This window comes from Anabrus simplex, chromosome 5 (genome assembly GCF_040414725.1).
Source record: "Anabrus simplex isolate iqAnaSimp1 chromosome 5, ASM4041472v1, whole genome shotgun sequence".
Taxonomy (NCBI): domain Eukaryota; kingdom Metazoa; phylum Arthropoda; class Insecta; order Orthoptera; family Tettigoniidae; genus Anabrus; species Anabrus simplex.
The window spans coordinates 450746839-450763163 of NC_090269.1; the positions used below are offsets into that span (position 1 = coordinate 450746839).

Genomic DNA, 16325 nt, shown 5'->3' on the forward strand with positions numbered 1-16325 from the left:
AACAAGTACTGGTAGTTGTTACGTTGAGCAGGAAATAAGGAGGGGAAGTGGGAGGGTGTGTCCTAGGGAGAATGAACTGAGTAAATAGTATCCAACTCAATACACTCGAAGATAAGCACATGCATCAAATAAATGGCCAGAGACAATTAATGGCAAATGCCATCAAATTTGCAAACAAAAGAAAATGCTAAACGATTAAAGAATATAAATTGGAGACTACCGTATTAAATAACTTCAAATTTTTTATTCCTAATCACTTGCTACTCCTATTTACCATGCGATATGAAACTGTAGTGTGCTGAATAGCAAATATTTAAGATTAACTTAAATATTATTATATAAATGGTATGCCTATTCAATACATATATAATTTATTATATTTAGTACATGTTTTGACCCCTAAGGGACATCATCAGCTATAATAAATTACAATAGTATACCAGAATACAAAAATTACAGACCCTTTAGGAACACTGTTGTATGATAGGACATTCAAAATAAAATACTGGCAAACTTTGTTAAAGTTGCAAGTCATACAATCAATAAAGCTGGTTGAAGTGTTCATTAAACTCTTGATGATAAAGTTTGTGGTAACTAACAGTTACATACATACATACATACATACATTATCATTATAGACTGTTATGCCTTTCAGCGTTCAGTCTGCAAGCCTCTGAGAATTTACTAAACGTCGCCACAATCCTCGATTTGCAACTAGTGTTGTGGCCTCATTTAGTTCTATACCTCTTATCTTTAAATCGTTAGAAACAGAGTCTAACCATCGTCGTCTTGGTCTCCCTCTACTTCTCTTACCCTCCATAACAGAGTCCATTATTCTCCTAGGTAACCTATCCTCCTCCATTCGCCTCACATGACCCCACCACCGAAGCAGGTTTATGCGCACAGCTTCATCCATTGAGTTCATTCCTAAATTAGCCTTTATCTCCTCATTCCGAGTTCCCTCCTGCCATTGTTTCCCCCTATTTGTACCAGCCATCATTCTTGCTACTTTCATGTCTGTTACTTCTAACTTATGAATAAGATATCCTGAGTCCACCCAGCTTTCGCTCCCAGAAAGCAAAGTTGGTCTGAAAACAGACCGATGTAAAGATAGTTTCGTCTGGGAGCTGACTTCCTTCTTACAGAATATTGCTGATCGCAACTGCGAGCTCACTGCATTAGCTTTACTACACCTTGATTCAATCTCACTTACTATATTACCATCCTGGGAAAACACACAACCTAAATACTTGAAATTATCGACCTGTTCTAGCTTTGTATCACCAATCTGACATTCAATTCTGTTGGATTTCTTACCTACTGACATCAATTTAGTCTTCGAGAGGCTAATTTTCATACAATACTCATTGCACCTATTTTGAAGTTCCAAGATGTTAGAGTGCAGGCTTTCGGCATAGTCTGCCATTAAGACCAAGTCGTCAGCATAGGCCAGGCTGCTTACTACATTTCCACCTAAGTGAATCCCTCCCTGCCATTTTATACCTTTCAGCATATGATCCATGTAAACTACAAACAGCAAAGGTGAAAGATCACAGCCTTGTCTAACTCCTGTAAGTACCCTGAACCAAGAACTCATTCTACCATCAATTCTCACTGAAGCCCAATTGTCAACATAAATGCCTTTGATTGATTTTAATAATCTACCTTTAATTCCATAGTCCCCCAGTATAGTGAACATCTTTTCCCTCGGTACCCTGTCATATGCTTTCTCTAGATCTACGAAACATAAACACAACTGCCTATTCCTCTCGTAGCATTTTTCAATTACCTGGCGCATACTGAAAATCTGATCCTGACAGCCTCTCTGTGGTCTGAAACCACACTGGTTTTCATCCAACTTCCTCTCAACGACTGATCGCACCCTCCCTTCCAAGATGCCTGTGAATACTTTGCCTGGTATACTAATCAATGAGATACCTCGATAGTTGTTGCAATCCTTCCTGTTCCCTTGCTTATAGATAGGTGCAATTTCTGCTTTTGTCCAATCTGAAGGTACCTTACCAACACTCCATGCTAATTTGACTACTCTATGAAGCCATTTCATCCCTGCCTTCCCACTATACTTCACCATTTCAGGTCTAATTTCATCTATTCCTGCTGCCTTATGACAATGGAGTTTATTTACTATCCTTTCCACTTCCTCAAGCATAATTTCACCAACATCATTTTCCTCCTCCCCATGAGCTTGACTGTTTGCAACACCACCATGATGATTTTCTTTTACATTGAGAAGATGTTCAAAATATTCCCTCCACCTCTCCAGTGATTCCCTGGGATCTGTTATGAGTTCACCTGAATTACTCAAAACACTGTACATTTCCTTTTTCCCTCCCTTCCTAAGATTCTTTATTACTGTCCAGAAAGGTTTCCCTGCTGCTTGACCTAGCCTTTCCAGATTATTACCAAAATCTTCCCATGACTTCTTTTTGGATTCAACAACTATTTGTTTCGCTCTGTTTCTTTCATCTATGTACAAATCCCTGTCTGCCTCGGCCCTTGTTTGGAGCCATTTCTGATAAGCCTTCTTTTTACGTTTACAGGCTGTTCTCACTTCATCATTCCACCAAGATGTTCGCCTTTTCCCATCTTTACACACAGTTGTTCCTAGCCAATCCCTTGCTGTTTCTACTACAGCATCCCTGTATGCCACCCATTCACTTTCTATATCCTGAACCTGCTTACTGTCTACTGTTCGAAACTTCTCACTAATCATATCCATGTACTTCTGTCTAATTTCCTCGTCCTGGAGATTTTCTACCCTTATTCGTTTGCAGACAGATTTCACTTTCTCTACCCTAGGCCTAGAGATACTTAGTTCACTACAGATCAGATAATGGTCTGTGTCATCGAAAAATCCCCAAAAACTCGTACATTCCTAAAATATTTCCTGAATTCAAAGCCTGTTAAGATATAGTCTATTATGGATCTGGTACCCCTAGCCTCCCATGTGTAGAGGTGAATAGCCTTATGCTTGAAGAATGTATTCGTAACAGCTAAACCCATACTAGCACAGAAGTCCAGCAAACGCTTCCCATTCCCATTAGCTTCCATATCTTCCCCACATTTACCAATCACCCTTTCGTATCCTTCATTTCTATTCCCAACTCTCGCATTGAAATTGCCCATTAGCACTATTCTATCCTTGCTGTTGACCCTGACCACGATGTCACTCAATGCTTCATAAAACTTGTCAACTTCAACCTCATCTGCACCCTCACATGGTGAATACACGGACACAATTCTTGTCCTAATTCCTCCAACTGACAAATCTACCCACATCATTCGCTCACTTACGTGCCTAACAGAAACTATGTTGCGTGCAATGGTATTCCTGATAAAGAGCCCTACCCCAGACTGTGCCCTTCCCTTTCTAACACCCGTCAAGTACACTTTATAATCTCCTATCTCTTCCTCCTTATCTCCCCTTACCCGAATATCACTTACTCCTAGCACATCCAGATGCATCCTCTTTGCTGACTCAGCAAGTTCTACCTTCTTTCTTCCATAAGCCCCATTAATATTGATAGCTCCCCATCGAATTCCATTTCGTTCGCCAAGTTGTTTCCAAGGAGTCCCTCGCCTGTCAAATGGGAGTGGGACTCCATTACTCCCATAGGTCCGAGGCTTGCTTAAAGTGTTCTGAGCTCAGTAAATTCATGAAGCAGGATGCTGCCCTACTTGCACATAGTCCAAGTGAGGATCTCTCCTCTAACTGGTTATGGACCACCGGTGAATTGTGTAGTCCTAGCCGCCTGAGCACAAGGAGGGCCACGACTCAGAATATGTCCGAGATGCCCACTCCCATTCCATAGCAACTGGTATCCGACTCCCAGGACCACTTACTAGGCCACTCAGCCGTTGCCCATGGTTCACGAACTAGGACGTGACTACAGTAACCCACAAACATGAACCATACTAACAGTTGTATTTATAAAATATTAAAATGATCGTTGTTGTGAATAAGACCTCTTGATTTAAAGTATTTCTTGATGAAAGATCTATAAGATCTTTGATAGACATTCCTTAATTTGTATATAAGGTTGAATGCTACAGGATTCAAAGTCAACATGGGGCCGAAGCAGTAAAGTTATTTGTAGAAATGAATACTATTCTGTCTGAAATTAAAAGAAAAACTAAGTAGAGATAGAAGATGAATAATATAGTGCAATTTTAAGTCGTGTTACTTCCTTGTTACTGGCCTTCATGTGCGGAAAATAACTCACTTCTGCTGGGGTAAGTGTGTATCTGATTCAAAACAAGTACTGGTAGTTGTTACGTTGAGCAGGAAATAAGGAGGGGAAGTGGGAGGGTGTGTGTCCTAGGGAGAACAAACTGAGTGTCACCGAGTGTGCGACACATCAAAGTTTTACATGTGATAAATATCACACGTCAAAGTTTATTAAAACTTTATAACTGATTTATTGATATCACCTTTTCAATACTTTACAATTCTTGTGACTAGGATATAATTATTCTACTTAGGTTGTTGTGGTACATATTGTGCTTGTCCTAGGAAGTATTGTACGTAAGTCCCGTAAGAACTAATTGTTTACAATAATTTATGTATGATTATTTGATACATTTTGTTGTGTCACAGTTTATAAACAGTGGATGGTTGCATTGCTTGATTATAACCTAAGATTTTAGAGGGTTGTATATTATTATCTTCCCATCTAACGCGGATAAAATGTAAGTATAACGTCAAAAACACACCCGTATTGATGCTAAGCTAACAATCGAAACAAATAGGAGCCTTAATACTTACAAAGCTTTTGCAATATATACAAGTGTTTCTATGCATTCAACAAATTAAAAGCAGTGTGAATTTACTTAAAATCTTCGTATATAATAAAACTTTTCAATAATAAAAATAAGAGTCTGTCTGATAGTATACAAGGTAAAAATGCTGGTTGAACAGCAAGGAAGCAGTTTGATTAATGTAGAATGCTTGAGTGAAATCTTGAACATGTGAAGAATTGTTTCATTCTCTCAATATCCATGGAATCTGGTATCCATATAGTCGTAAAGCTGCACAGTTTTATCTTCAGTGAGAGTCTAAAGAGGGGAGTTCCACACGAGTCTTGGATGTAAAAGAAACTGCTATGTAATGCGTGTTAAAGTCATTTAGACCGTTCACAAATTACATGATATATGCACCTACCAACCTTACGTGTTCACTCTGTATAGGAAAGGTGTGTTCCCTGCTTTGACTAACCGCGTAACCGCAAGGTAAACCCAGCCAGTTCCTGCACCCCATATTCCCTCAGTCATGTTTGACCTCTTATAGTGTGCGGAGTGTAGCCTCGTGTTGAACGTGACAACATAATGGCATATCAATGCCATTTGGACCCCATTTTGCAGGTTAGATTACTCGGCAGCCTGGAAGCAGGCCAAACACAGACTGAAGATGCCGTATCCTTGACAAAGTGTCATTTCCAGGCTTTGGAGATGATTTCAACACACAGGAGATGTTAATCATAGGCCAGTACTAGGTCAACCAAGGGTAACCACCCCACAGCAGGACCGATATCTGGCCTTAAACGCAAGACGAAATCGGAGTGCACCTGCAAGAAAATTGTCTGCGAAGCTTGCAGCCAACTCAGGGGTTGCCGTTTCCCAGCAAACTGTGTACCAGAGGCTCAGAACAGCAGGGCTGTTTGCCCGACATCCAGCGGTGTGCGTTCCCCCACTCCAGCACAGAGACGGGCCTGTTTACTTTGGATCCATCAACATTGAAACTGGACCATAAATGCATGTAGGCATGTGCTCTTCACAGATGAATCCTGCTTCAGTTTGCACAACGATTCCCATTGCACATCAATCTGGAGAGAACCAGGTAGCCGATACAACCACAGGAACATCGTGGAATGGGACCAGTATGGTGGTGGTGGCATCATGGTGTGAAGCGGCATCATGTTGAATGGCCATACTGACCTGCACATTTTTATGGGTGGTCCAACGAACACTGTTAACACATGGAGATATAGGGATGAGGTAATGAGACCACCTGTTTGACTCTTCAGAGGTGCGGTTGGTCCAGACTTCCTCTAAAAGGACGATAATGCCCGAATGCACCGCGAGGTCTGCGGATCTGAATCCTATAGAATATGCCTGAGATACATTGGGGAGGCAAATTGCATCCTGTCAGCCTCCACCAAGGACCCTTCAAGACCTTCGCATTGCCCTTTTGGAGAAATGGAATCGACTGCCACAAGAGCTCTTGGACCATCTGATAGAGAGCATGCCATGTCGCTGAAAAGCATGTGTGGCCATTAGGGGCAACCATACACCCTATTAACATCATATTTTGTTGTGGAAGACATTGCCAAGTTTTGTCAGTTGTTGTCAAAGATGTTCCTTAGCCTTCAGAACCTTTCTGACACTGTTTGTTAAACAAAGTTGTGTGACATATTGTGTGTGATTCAGCAATCCATCTCACATTCCTGTCAAGCGGTATGGTCTTATTTAGTGATTATGCTTAACTTTTGGACACTAGTGTACTATAATATTTCACTTCCAACATTAGCACTATTTTCTTTAATACAGAGTTGTTGAAAATGAATTAATTCCAGTCACTATAAAGTAATCTGGAATGATACTTACAAAAGATGTACCTGCTGTTTCTTCAAGCCAAACTGGTTCCTCCTTGATCTCCACTTTTTGGTCCATTTCACACAGCAACAGAACTATTCACATGAACTTCAGCTGTAAGTTGCATCCACTGACTGTCTACTGAAACACAGAACAGAAAATTTATTATTATTATTATTATTATTATTATTATTATTATTATTATTATTATTATTGCCACAGTTTATACACCAACAACGTATGCAAACAGGCCTGTAGCTTTCCGTGATTGCCAATTTCTTTATCTAGTGTCACAGCCTTTATTCTTGCAGGGAATCCAAATCACAGGAGTATGGCTTTTATTTCAAACATCTCCCATGCACTGGCTAGGACTGAACCATGGACACCTAGATGAGATGCTACTAATAATGTCACTATACTATGAGGGGCCCCTCCAGGTCTCTAGATTGGTTTGATACAGATCTCCATGCCACCATATCCTGAGCTACTCTCCAGGTCTACAGACTAGTTTGAAACAGATTTTCACATCACAGTATCCTGTGCTTACCTGCCCATTTTTAAATAACTATTGCATCATCCAGCTGTTCTAGTAAGTACCATTACCCTACCAAATTCCTACCCCATATATAACTCTTTCAAATCAGTTGAACAAGTTTTGGTTTTCTCAATGTCCATCCAATCAATTTCTCCTCAAGGTCAATTTTTGCCAAATATTTCTCCCCTTATTGACCTTATTCACTATCTCTTTATTGGTGACCTAAACTATCCTTCTGACTTTCAACACACTTTGGTAATATCACAATTCAAGAGTTTCTTTCTGTGGCAGCTGTTATCCACGTTTTACTTCCATGCAGCGATGGTTCCACAGCAAGATGTTCTGTATAATGCGAGTATCAGTATTTGAGGTGAGCACTGGTTTTCTAATTTATTATAGTAAAACACTTCAACAGTGGATGCCAGCTGTAAGTGCTACTGTTGGTGTATTTCTTTGAATACCTGGAGGCCCTTCTTATGAGACAATATGGATGTCATGCTCAATTCAGAGGAAGAAGGTAACAGCTTCATGTGCTTTTCACAAGGAGTGTCCTAAGACAGGTTGGTGTGTTTACCTAAATACAAGGAAGCTCTTGATGTCACCCTTTATGGTTCACATATCCAGCTTGGAAAAGAAGCCAGAAAGATAACAAAGTATGTATAAAATAAAAGCAAAGGTACAGAGTCATGGATTTCTACATATACATTAGTTAGTCACCCCAATGGTAGATAGAAAACAGGTGTACCATTTGCTGGAATGGAAGCACGATGCAATCACAGTTGGAGAATGGGTGTGCTGAACAAGTAGTTGTATAAGGAGGTCTGTATAAAGATCTCTTTTCTGAGGGAATGCATGGACTTACTCTATATTTACACAAGAATTGAAGAACTAAAGGGGAATTACTATAATATCCCATGTTGCTAAGATAATGGAGAGGATACTGGAAAGTAGGATAAGGTTGAAGGTTGAGAATCAGATACTGGAAAATCAGTTTGGTTTCAGAAGTGGAAGGTCAACAATATAGCCCATTTTCATTATCAGACAGCTAATGGAAAAACAATGGGAGTTTAGGAATGATACGGTGATGACATTCATCGACACTGAAAAGGCATATCACAGTGTCCCCAAGACTAAAGTTTGGGACAGTCTGGTGCAAAAAGGAATTGGACAGGGATTAATAAAAATGATCATGGCAATGTACAAGGAATGTTGTAGTTGCGTGCAAACACAAGTTGGCAGGACAAGTTGGTTCAAAATAACTAGTGGGCTGAGGCAGGGAAGTGTTCTACCATCAATCCTGTTTACCATAGTAATGGATGATATCATGAAAAGTTTAGCAGAGGATAGAGGGACGTGGAGTTACAGTATGGTAACAATTGACACTTCGTGCCAAGATTTTTATAACATTTTCTGTAAGTGGAAATCAATGAAATCTTACTTGGAATGCATCTCAGAGGAGAGATGTGTCCACTGTGATGTCCAGGAGCCCACCGTCCCACTCTCAGAAATACATTTGCTTTTATAACCTAATAAAAAGCATTACATTCCATTTTCATTATTGAAGTAGCTATCTGCACTGCTATTAGGCAATGTAAAGTGGCACGTGATCTCATTCCCATCAACTATGGTAATCCTATTCCGTTACGAAACTCGGCACAATAAGAGCACCAGCAAATGTAACATGTTAAGGAACCAATGGTGTTTCCACACAATAATAGAGGCCTAAGGCCATTTCGTGGCTCTAACCTGGGGGCCCTCTTTGTCTGCCCCTATATGACTGGAATTGTCCAGGTTCTATCCTAACTGTCCACACGGCAAGAACCAGTCCAGACCAATGGTGTAACAATAATCACAACCACCTATTACTTGCCTGCATTGTGCACTGCATGATAACATCCTTCCAGAGAAGGTTGCGAAAAGTAAACAAATGACAGTCGTTCCGCACGTGTTTTGTAGCCAAGGTGGTTTGTTTGACACGTTAGAGATTATATATGCGGTGAAAAGTAAAGAAACCACAATTACTTAATGAAACGAACCATACCGGTACCGAAATAACATAATTAATGGAATAAAACTGCACAGGGCATGGTGACCCGTCCCTATAACTCAATATTAAACAACAAACCTGCCACTTCGAAACAGAACCGTGAATAGGTACTTGCCTTCTTTAGACAATTAAAACTATTACGGTACTCTTTTTAAAAATAATAATGGCCAGCATAGAGTTGGGTTCGAGACCATATGACGCATATCTCAGTACCGAAAGCAAAGCATGAATTGTGTAAATCGAAGCAGAAACAATGTAGAATAACCTGTTGAAGACTAAATATTCTACACAACTCATATTCCTTGTTCTACGCAATGATGAAGACTGAAAGTAAAGCATGCACTGATTCACTTGACAAAGGAAGACCTGTAGCGTTAATTTGGAGGGAAACGCGCTGATTTTTTAAATTTTTATTTTGCTAGTTGTTTTACGTCGCACCGACACAGAATAGGTCTTATGGCGATGATGGGACAGGAAAGGGCTAGGAGTGAGAAGGAAGCGGCCGTGGCCTTAATTAAGGTACAGCCCCGGCATTTGCCTGGTGTGAAAATGGGAAACCACGGAAAACGATTTTCAGGGCTGCCGACAGTGGAATTTGAACCTACTATCTCCCGAATACTGGATACTGGCCGCACTTAAGCGACTGCAGCTATCGAGCTCGGTCGCTGAATTTTTAATAGCAATGAGGCCTCTGCACTGCTAACCGAGTTCAAATATTGCACTATAATTACCGCATGTGTATTTATTTTTCAGCTTACCCATCGACAAGTGTGAAGAAATACTCTCAGTGTCTTCCAGGTTACCCGAAGTTCTAATAATTAGGATTGGCTGCCACGATGTAAGCCGGATGCCTTCACTTCTTCACTAAGAGCAAGGCTCAAGCTTAGCCGTTGCCTACGCTATAATAGAAGGCCTGGACAAGCCGACACATTTCTGGGCGAAGAATGTAGTTCAGACAATGGCCGCTTGGATCGCGTTTATGTTCTATTGTTCTCATGTTCTGTCTATATCCTTATATTGAATATTCATACAATAACGCGAAATAATACATTTTTATTATCATTATGTCCCGTGTGAATGAGATATAAATATACAAAACAACTTAGAACACATTACACTTCATAGAGTTCTTTCATTTTGCACTTGTTTATCACAAAGAAGTAAAGAATAGGGAAATAGGCCTAAATAGAAGTACTGACCCGATTTTTCCCTAATTCTATAATTTCAACACTTTTCTGCTCAGAGGCTTGCTCTTGAATTTGTTTAATAAATAACAGTCATTAGTCACTTTCTTTGCGTTATTATCAAGAACAGGCCTGAAAAATGTAAGTATAACGTATGTGATGTGTGCTTGATCACAGTCGCGGCACTGAAACGTCTTTTTAAACTTTGGAGCGGTAAGGAATTTCAGCTTTCGGACAAGTTTACATTTTCCGAGATATCCTAACGCCCGCATTGTAAATATTAATACATTTTTAATAAGAAGAATTTGCAACGGCACTTTGTCGGGGAGGCAGAATTCCCCTCACAGTACTTACACCGTAATCTGATTCGACAAAGTGCAAGCTACATGTTCTGGAGTTATCATTAGGAGCCGAAAGAGATACTTTTCTGCTGCCCTGTCCAAAAATAGCAGGCCTCCATTTCTCCCGTAAACTCGGATCTTTAGGAAAAAGATGAAAATTTATATTTGTGTATATTTCTTCGCTGTGTCAGATGTGCAATTAGGCACGCAAAATTAGCCATCATAATAATGTTAATAATAAATATGTTATTGGCTTTACGTCCCAGTAACTACTTTTTCGGTTTTCGGAGACGCCGAGGTGCCGGAATTTTGTCCCGCAGCAGTTCTTTTTACGTGCCATAAAATCTATCGGCAGGAGGCTGACGTATTTGAGCACCTTCAAATACCACCGGATTGAGCCAGGATCGAACCTGCCAAGTTGGGGTCGGAAGGCCAGCGCCTCAACCGTCTGACTCACTCAGCCCGGCAGTAAACCATCTTAACCTACAGAATGGAAAGAGAAACTTGACGGTAATTGGCCCCAGGGGCTCTGAAATTTTGAACGTGCGTTGGCAACCACGGGGCCCTTAACTGAGTCCTGGCATTTCTTCCACTTACTTGTGCCAGGCTCCTGACTTTCATATATCCTATCCGACCTTCCTTGGTCAACTCTAGTTCTTTGCCGACCCCTACGCTATTAGGTTTCCGAGGGCTAGGGAGTCTTTTATTTTCACGCCCTTCGTGGCCCTTGTCTTCCTTTGGCCGATACTTTCATTTTTCGAAGTGTCGGACCCCTTCCAGTTTCTCTCTCTGATTAGTGTTATATAGAGGATGGTTACCTAGTTGTACTTCCTCTTAAAACAATAATCACCACCACCACCTTGACGATAATTTGGAAGCACATAACTAAACAAATGTTACTGTAAATGCATCTCAGCAACCATCCATATATTGCAAATCGTGAGACCAAATAAATTAAAAACGGCAAAACTCTTCATATTTCACGTTAGATAAGGCCTTACCGTATAAAATAAAGTTTAATATATTATTTCTTCTTATAAAACATATTGTAGTAACACACATCATCATAGAATTCACGCCAAACAATAGAACATAAATGCGAACCTAGCGGTGGAAAAGAGAAAATCTATTAACCCGCTTTTAATGCAAGAAATTGGCTTTCTGTCCAGGCCTTCTAGTATCTAGTAGGCTTTGGCTTAGCCTACAAGGAATACAAAGCCTGCTCAATACCCACTTATAGCTGTCCGCCCTGTGGATGCTATACTTGCCGCTAGAGGCGCTGCAATTCAACCTCACATGTACACCTCGGTTGGCGGTATTTCTACACGTTGTATGCTTAATGGTGACGTCGTATTGTTAAAATACGTCAATTATATTACAGTGGTGTACTGTTGCCTACCGTTTTATAAACAAGGCTCTAGAAATAAAATTTCTGGAACTAGTTTTCATGAATTCCTTTGCCAAGAGCCAACTAGGTAATTATGGATTAAAGCAATAAGCAGACACGGTATGGTACAGTAAATACGCAGACCATGTGACGGCAAAAATGAAGTTACTTAATTATTATTATTATTATTATTATTATTATTATTATTATTATTATTATTATTATTATTATTATTATTATTATTATTGCTCCTGTTCTGATAATAATATTAGCTTCGATATAAATCTCCTGGCCCGAGAGACGGTGTCACGTCTAGGAAGCCCGTCTCCCTCTTCAGGGCAGGAATAAAAATATTTAGTAGTTGCATGATCCGTCAACATTAGCATATTATTTGGGAAGGTATAAACAATGCCAGACTCCTTCGGTGTCATGGCCATCGCATTTGGCACAAATATTGGAGTAGGTACCCGAGGACTTCAAGGCTCTCTCATACCTTCATTATTTCCGTGGTATACTCTACATGATCGCCTTTGCTGGCGGGACCTAGTGTTTACAGTGCACTATGTCTTCTGGTATGGGCTAGAGCAATTTTGTTACTTTCATTGATCTGTCTCAGCTTTATCCTTGGCTTTGACAAAATGAAAGTGACTGAGGTATGAGTGATGCTAGTAATCCCATTCCTTCTGCAGCCAGTCCCTGCTATGAATGGTGTGAAAATATTGCTCATAAGGTCGGTTGGTGCATGCATTTCGGTGGGCTTAGCAGACTGATATGTAATAGCAACTTCTGGCTCGGTGAGGAAAGCAACGGGAAACTACCTCACTCCTCATTTCCCTAGTACGCCTCTTCAGTGATGCCTAGGCCATCTATGACAGCTGATGGCGGAGCTGTTGAGGATCCAACCAGCCTTCGGGCTGAGGACTAAACAAACATACATACACTCTACATGAAACTCACATTGAGAATTGCCAATGTCGAAACTGTGATTTGAACCTTGGAATATTCGAAGAGTGCAGCAGCCCATTCTTATCAAGGAGCGTAAGTTAATGTGCTCGTCTATGCAGGAAGAAGAGAGGAGTAGTTGTGGAACGTAAAGTGACATGACATATAAGTAGTTCCCTTTTAACTTCCAGTTTTTCGTGAAAAATAACCAGAAAAGGAATTAATGGTCTCCTGTAAGCTTCTAAATGGTTTTCTTCTTATTTTCGGAACAAAATAAATATAATATATATTTTCCAATTTTTGCAATCGTTAGTTAGTGAACAAACCGCACACGCGGATGAACCGGGAGCAACGAATTCTGAGTTAGCAAGAAATGTTCAAACACAGCTGGAAAGTATCCAAAGGAAGCCGAAGGAGCACCAAGCTTTTCTATGTCGAGTGCTGCAATGGCATATATTGGAGGGTATTTGGTAACAGTTGTCGAAGACCACATGCCATGTCAAGAGTGTGTTGATAAAATTAGCAGTATCCAGAGTCCATCTCCACTGATGTCATTAATAAAAATCAAAGACAGAGGTGGTCTCAGGTATCCGAAGCCAAGTTTTGTTTCACTGCTGATGAAACTGGGGCAAGTAACGGACGAAATGATATCGGTAACGCTGGGCAGTCCAAAAATAGCAAAAACATTAACCGAAATACTGTTGCCACTTGTTGCTAAAAATCATATTCTACAGTGTGGAAAAAGTGATCATCCTGAGGAACCAAGCAGAATAATACCGCAGAAGTTTCTGCGCCCCTCTGTCACTAACTACGCTGATGGCATGACAGATGAGTATCGCCGAGAATACTTCTTGAGAAGAAAAACAATTTATGAGAAAAATATCAAGGAAAATGGTTAAAGTCGTTCCTCTCTACTGAAAATCTAAGGTTTGATTGTGAAAATATCTAGTGCAGAATTTATATCCTTTTAAACGCCAGACATAAATGTCGACAGTTATGTGTGTTATTTGAAATGAAAATCCACAGCTGAATTGAACTCCTAGGGGTAAAAGGTGACCATTTATTATTTTCTACTTCATTCTGCGTAGTAACGTATATAATATACAGGAAATATAGTGTAGAGGTAAATTTGTGCTGGTTTTAACACCCGTTTGCAATGCTAGCGAGTGCTGATGTGAGGTGGTATACTAGCGCTGCAGTGGTCAAGGCGCGCACTGCCAGGCGGACACTGTTTCTAAAGGGAGCACTGCGAGTGAGCAGGCTTTGTATTCCTTGTAGGCTAAGGTTCAAGACCGACTACAATAATATCAGACCTTAATGTTACAATCGATTAGGAGGAAAATGGCGACTTCGTGGGCGAGCGTTTGAGACATGCGGTTGGTTCATATCTGTGTTTACATTCTGTTAAAGAGTGTTATTTTGATCGAGTTATTGAAGTATAAAGTATATGTTTGGTAAAATAGTAATCTGGAACGGTTTATCAGTATGGTGTTTTGTTAGAAATTTATATGATGGTATTTTTGATGTATAATAGTGTTTATATTGTCGTGCTGTAACATACCGGTAACACAAAATGGCTCGTTCCTGCTGCGTTCGTGGTTGTAGATCTAATTATACCGTTGCTGAAGCTTTTAAATTTCCTGAAGATAGATCTCTACAGGAGAAATGGATAAGGAATATTCACCGGGAAAATTTGGAAGTCAAAGACCAAACTATCGTACGGTACTAGGCTATGTGTGTAACCAAAATTTGTGGTTAGGGAGGATCTCTTTCCAACCGATAAAGGTGAGCGTATTCGTTTTATTTTTCTCATTCAATCGGAGTAATTTCATGTAAGTTGACAATAAGTATTAGTTTCTATGTAGAATATAAGTGTGTGAGTGTATTTATATGGGTCACTGGTCACTAGGATCTGGAATTATACGCAGTCATGTGAGAATATATTAGTTTTGATCGTGTTGTGAACCGGATTTAAATCGAACTATGGCAATGCCACTCATACATCTATTCTTAAGTTCTCTAAGGAATGAAACATTAAGAGAGAAGTGGATTAGGAACATACATCGTGAATATTTCTACAAAACAGTAGTGTGCATATGTGATCTGAGAGTAAGTCTGAGATTAGGGAAGACTATTTTTTCTAATTCTAAATGGTTGACCTATTCGTATTCCTCGAAAAAAACAATTCATTTAGATGTTGATAATTGAAATGGTGATGTTCCTTCAGTGTCTATGTGCTTCAAAGTGTCGTGTGATTTAGATGTAATTGTATTTTGAAAGAATCTGTGCTTGCCTGCGGGAACATTTGGCTAATCTTGGTGTATGACAAAACTTATAGTGTGACAGATGGAGCAATCTGTACACTGTTACACAGAAGAAATAGTGACTTGCAGGGATGGTGGTGGTGGTGATTATTGTTTTAAGAGGAAATACAACTAGGCAACCAGCCTCTATATAAGATTAATCACAGAGAAAGAATGAAAGGGGTCAGACACTTCGAAAAATGAAGGTATCGGCTGAAGGAAGACAAGGGCCACGAAGGGCATGAAAATGAAAGATTCCCTAGGCATCCATACGTAATACCATCGGGGTCAGAAAAGAACAAGTGTTGACCAAGGGAGGCCGGATATGATAGATGAAAGTGAGGAGCCTGGCACAAGTGGAAGCAATGCCAGGACTCAGCTGAGGGCCCCGTGGTCGCTCCAGAGTTCAGAGCCCCTGGGGCCCCTTTTAGTCGCCTCTTACTACAGGCAGGGGATACCGTGGGTGTTATTCTACCGCCCCCACCCACAGGGGGTATTTGCAGGGATTAGCTTTGTTTGTAACTCTGGGGTTTTATTGTACCAATACCTTCCGATTCATGCTGTGGATATCTGTTATTAAGCAGTCTACATCAAATTGTAGCTCGTCCATGTAGGTTAAAGACATCATTGTTTAGAGTCAATAGAGTTGTTTTACCCATGTTCTTCAATGGGGAAAATCCTATTATATATTTCGTGTCTGGACGCTACATTGCTAAGTTTACCACCATGGTTGGAAGTGCTACTATATCATAAGTCAACATATGATATAAGAGTTTCCAGTAAAGACGGCTTAACATCACCGGGGCTGTCCATTGGCCTGGCATAATCATTTCGGGTGTACTTCATTTTCATCGAGTGCTGAACATTAGAAATTGTCCACCACTGCGAAACTAAGACAACACGTTATGTTTCATAGTTCTTATGAGAGTGAATAAATCGAGGAAAATTATTTTTAAACATTCAGAATGATGTTA

At 40.2% G+C, this 16325-nt stretch overlaps 1 protein-coding gene across 3 annotated transcripts in view; it reads right to left on the reverse strand.

The window, feature by feature from the left end:
• The window catches only part of LOC136874637 (gastrula zinc finger protein XlCGF57.1), a 214118-nt gene that overhangs the window by 29995 nt on the left and 167798 nt on the right, over positions 1-16325 (reverse strand). Inside the window, exons 1-2 of one of the 3 annotated variants that reach the window (XM_067147856.2) lie at positions 9953-10081; positions 6625-6753 (exon numbers count right to left, since the gene is read on the reverse strand). In XM_067147856.2, coding sequence (XP_067003957.2) covers positions 6625-6690 — 66 coding nt within the window. In that variant the 5' untranslated portion in view covers positions 6691-6753; positions 9953-10081. Of the gene's footprint in view, positions 1-6624; positions 6754-9952 lie in introns of those variants that run through there. The other 2 variants (XM_067147857.2, XM_068227987.1) reach the window with 2 other exon arrangements.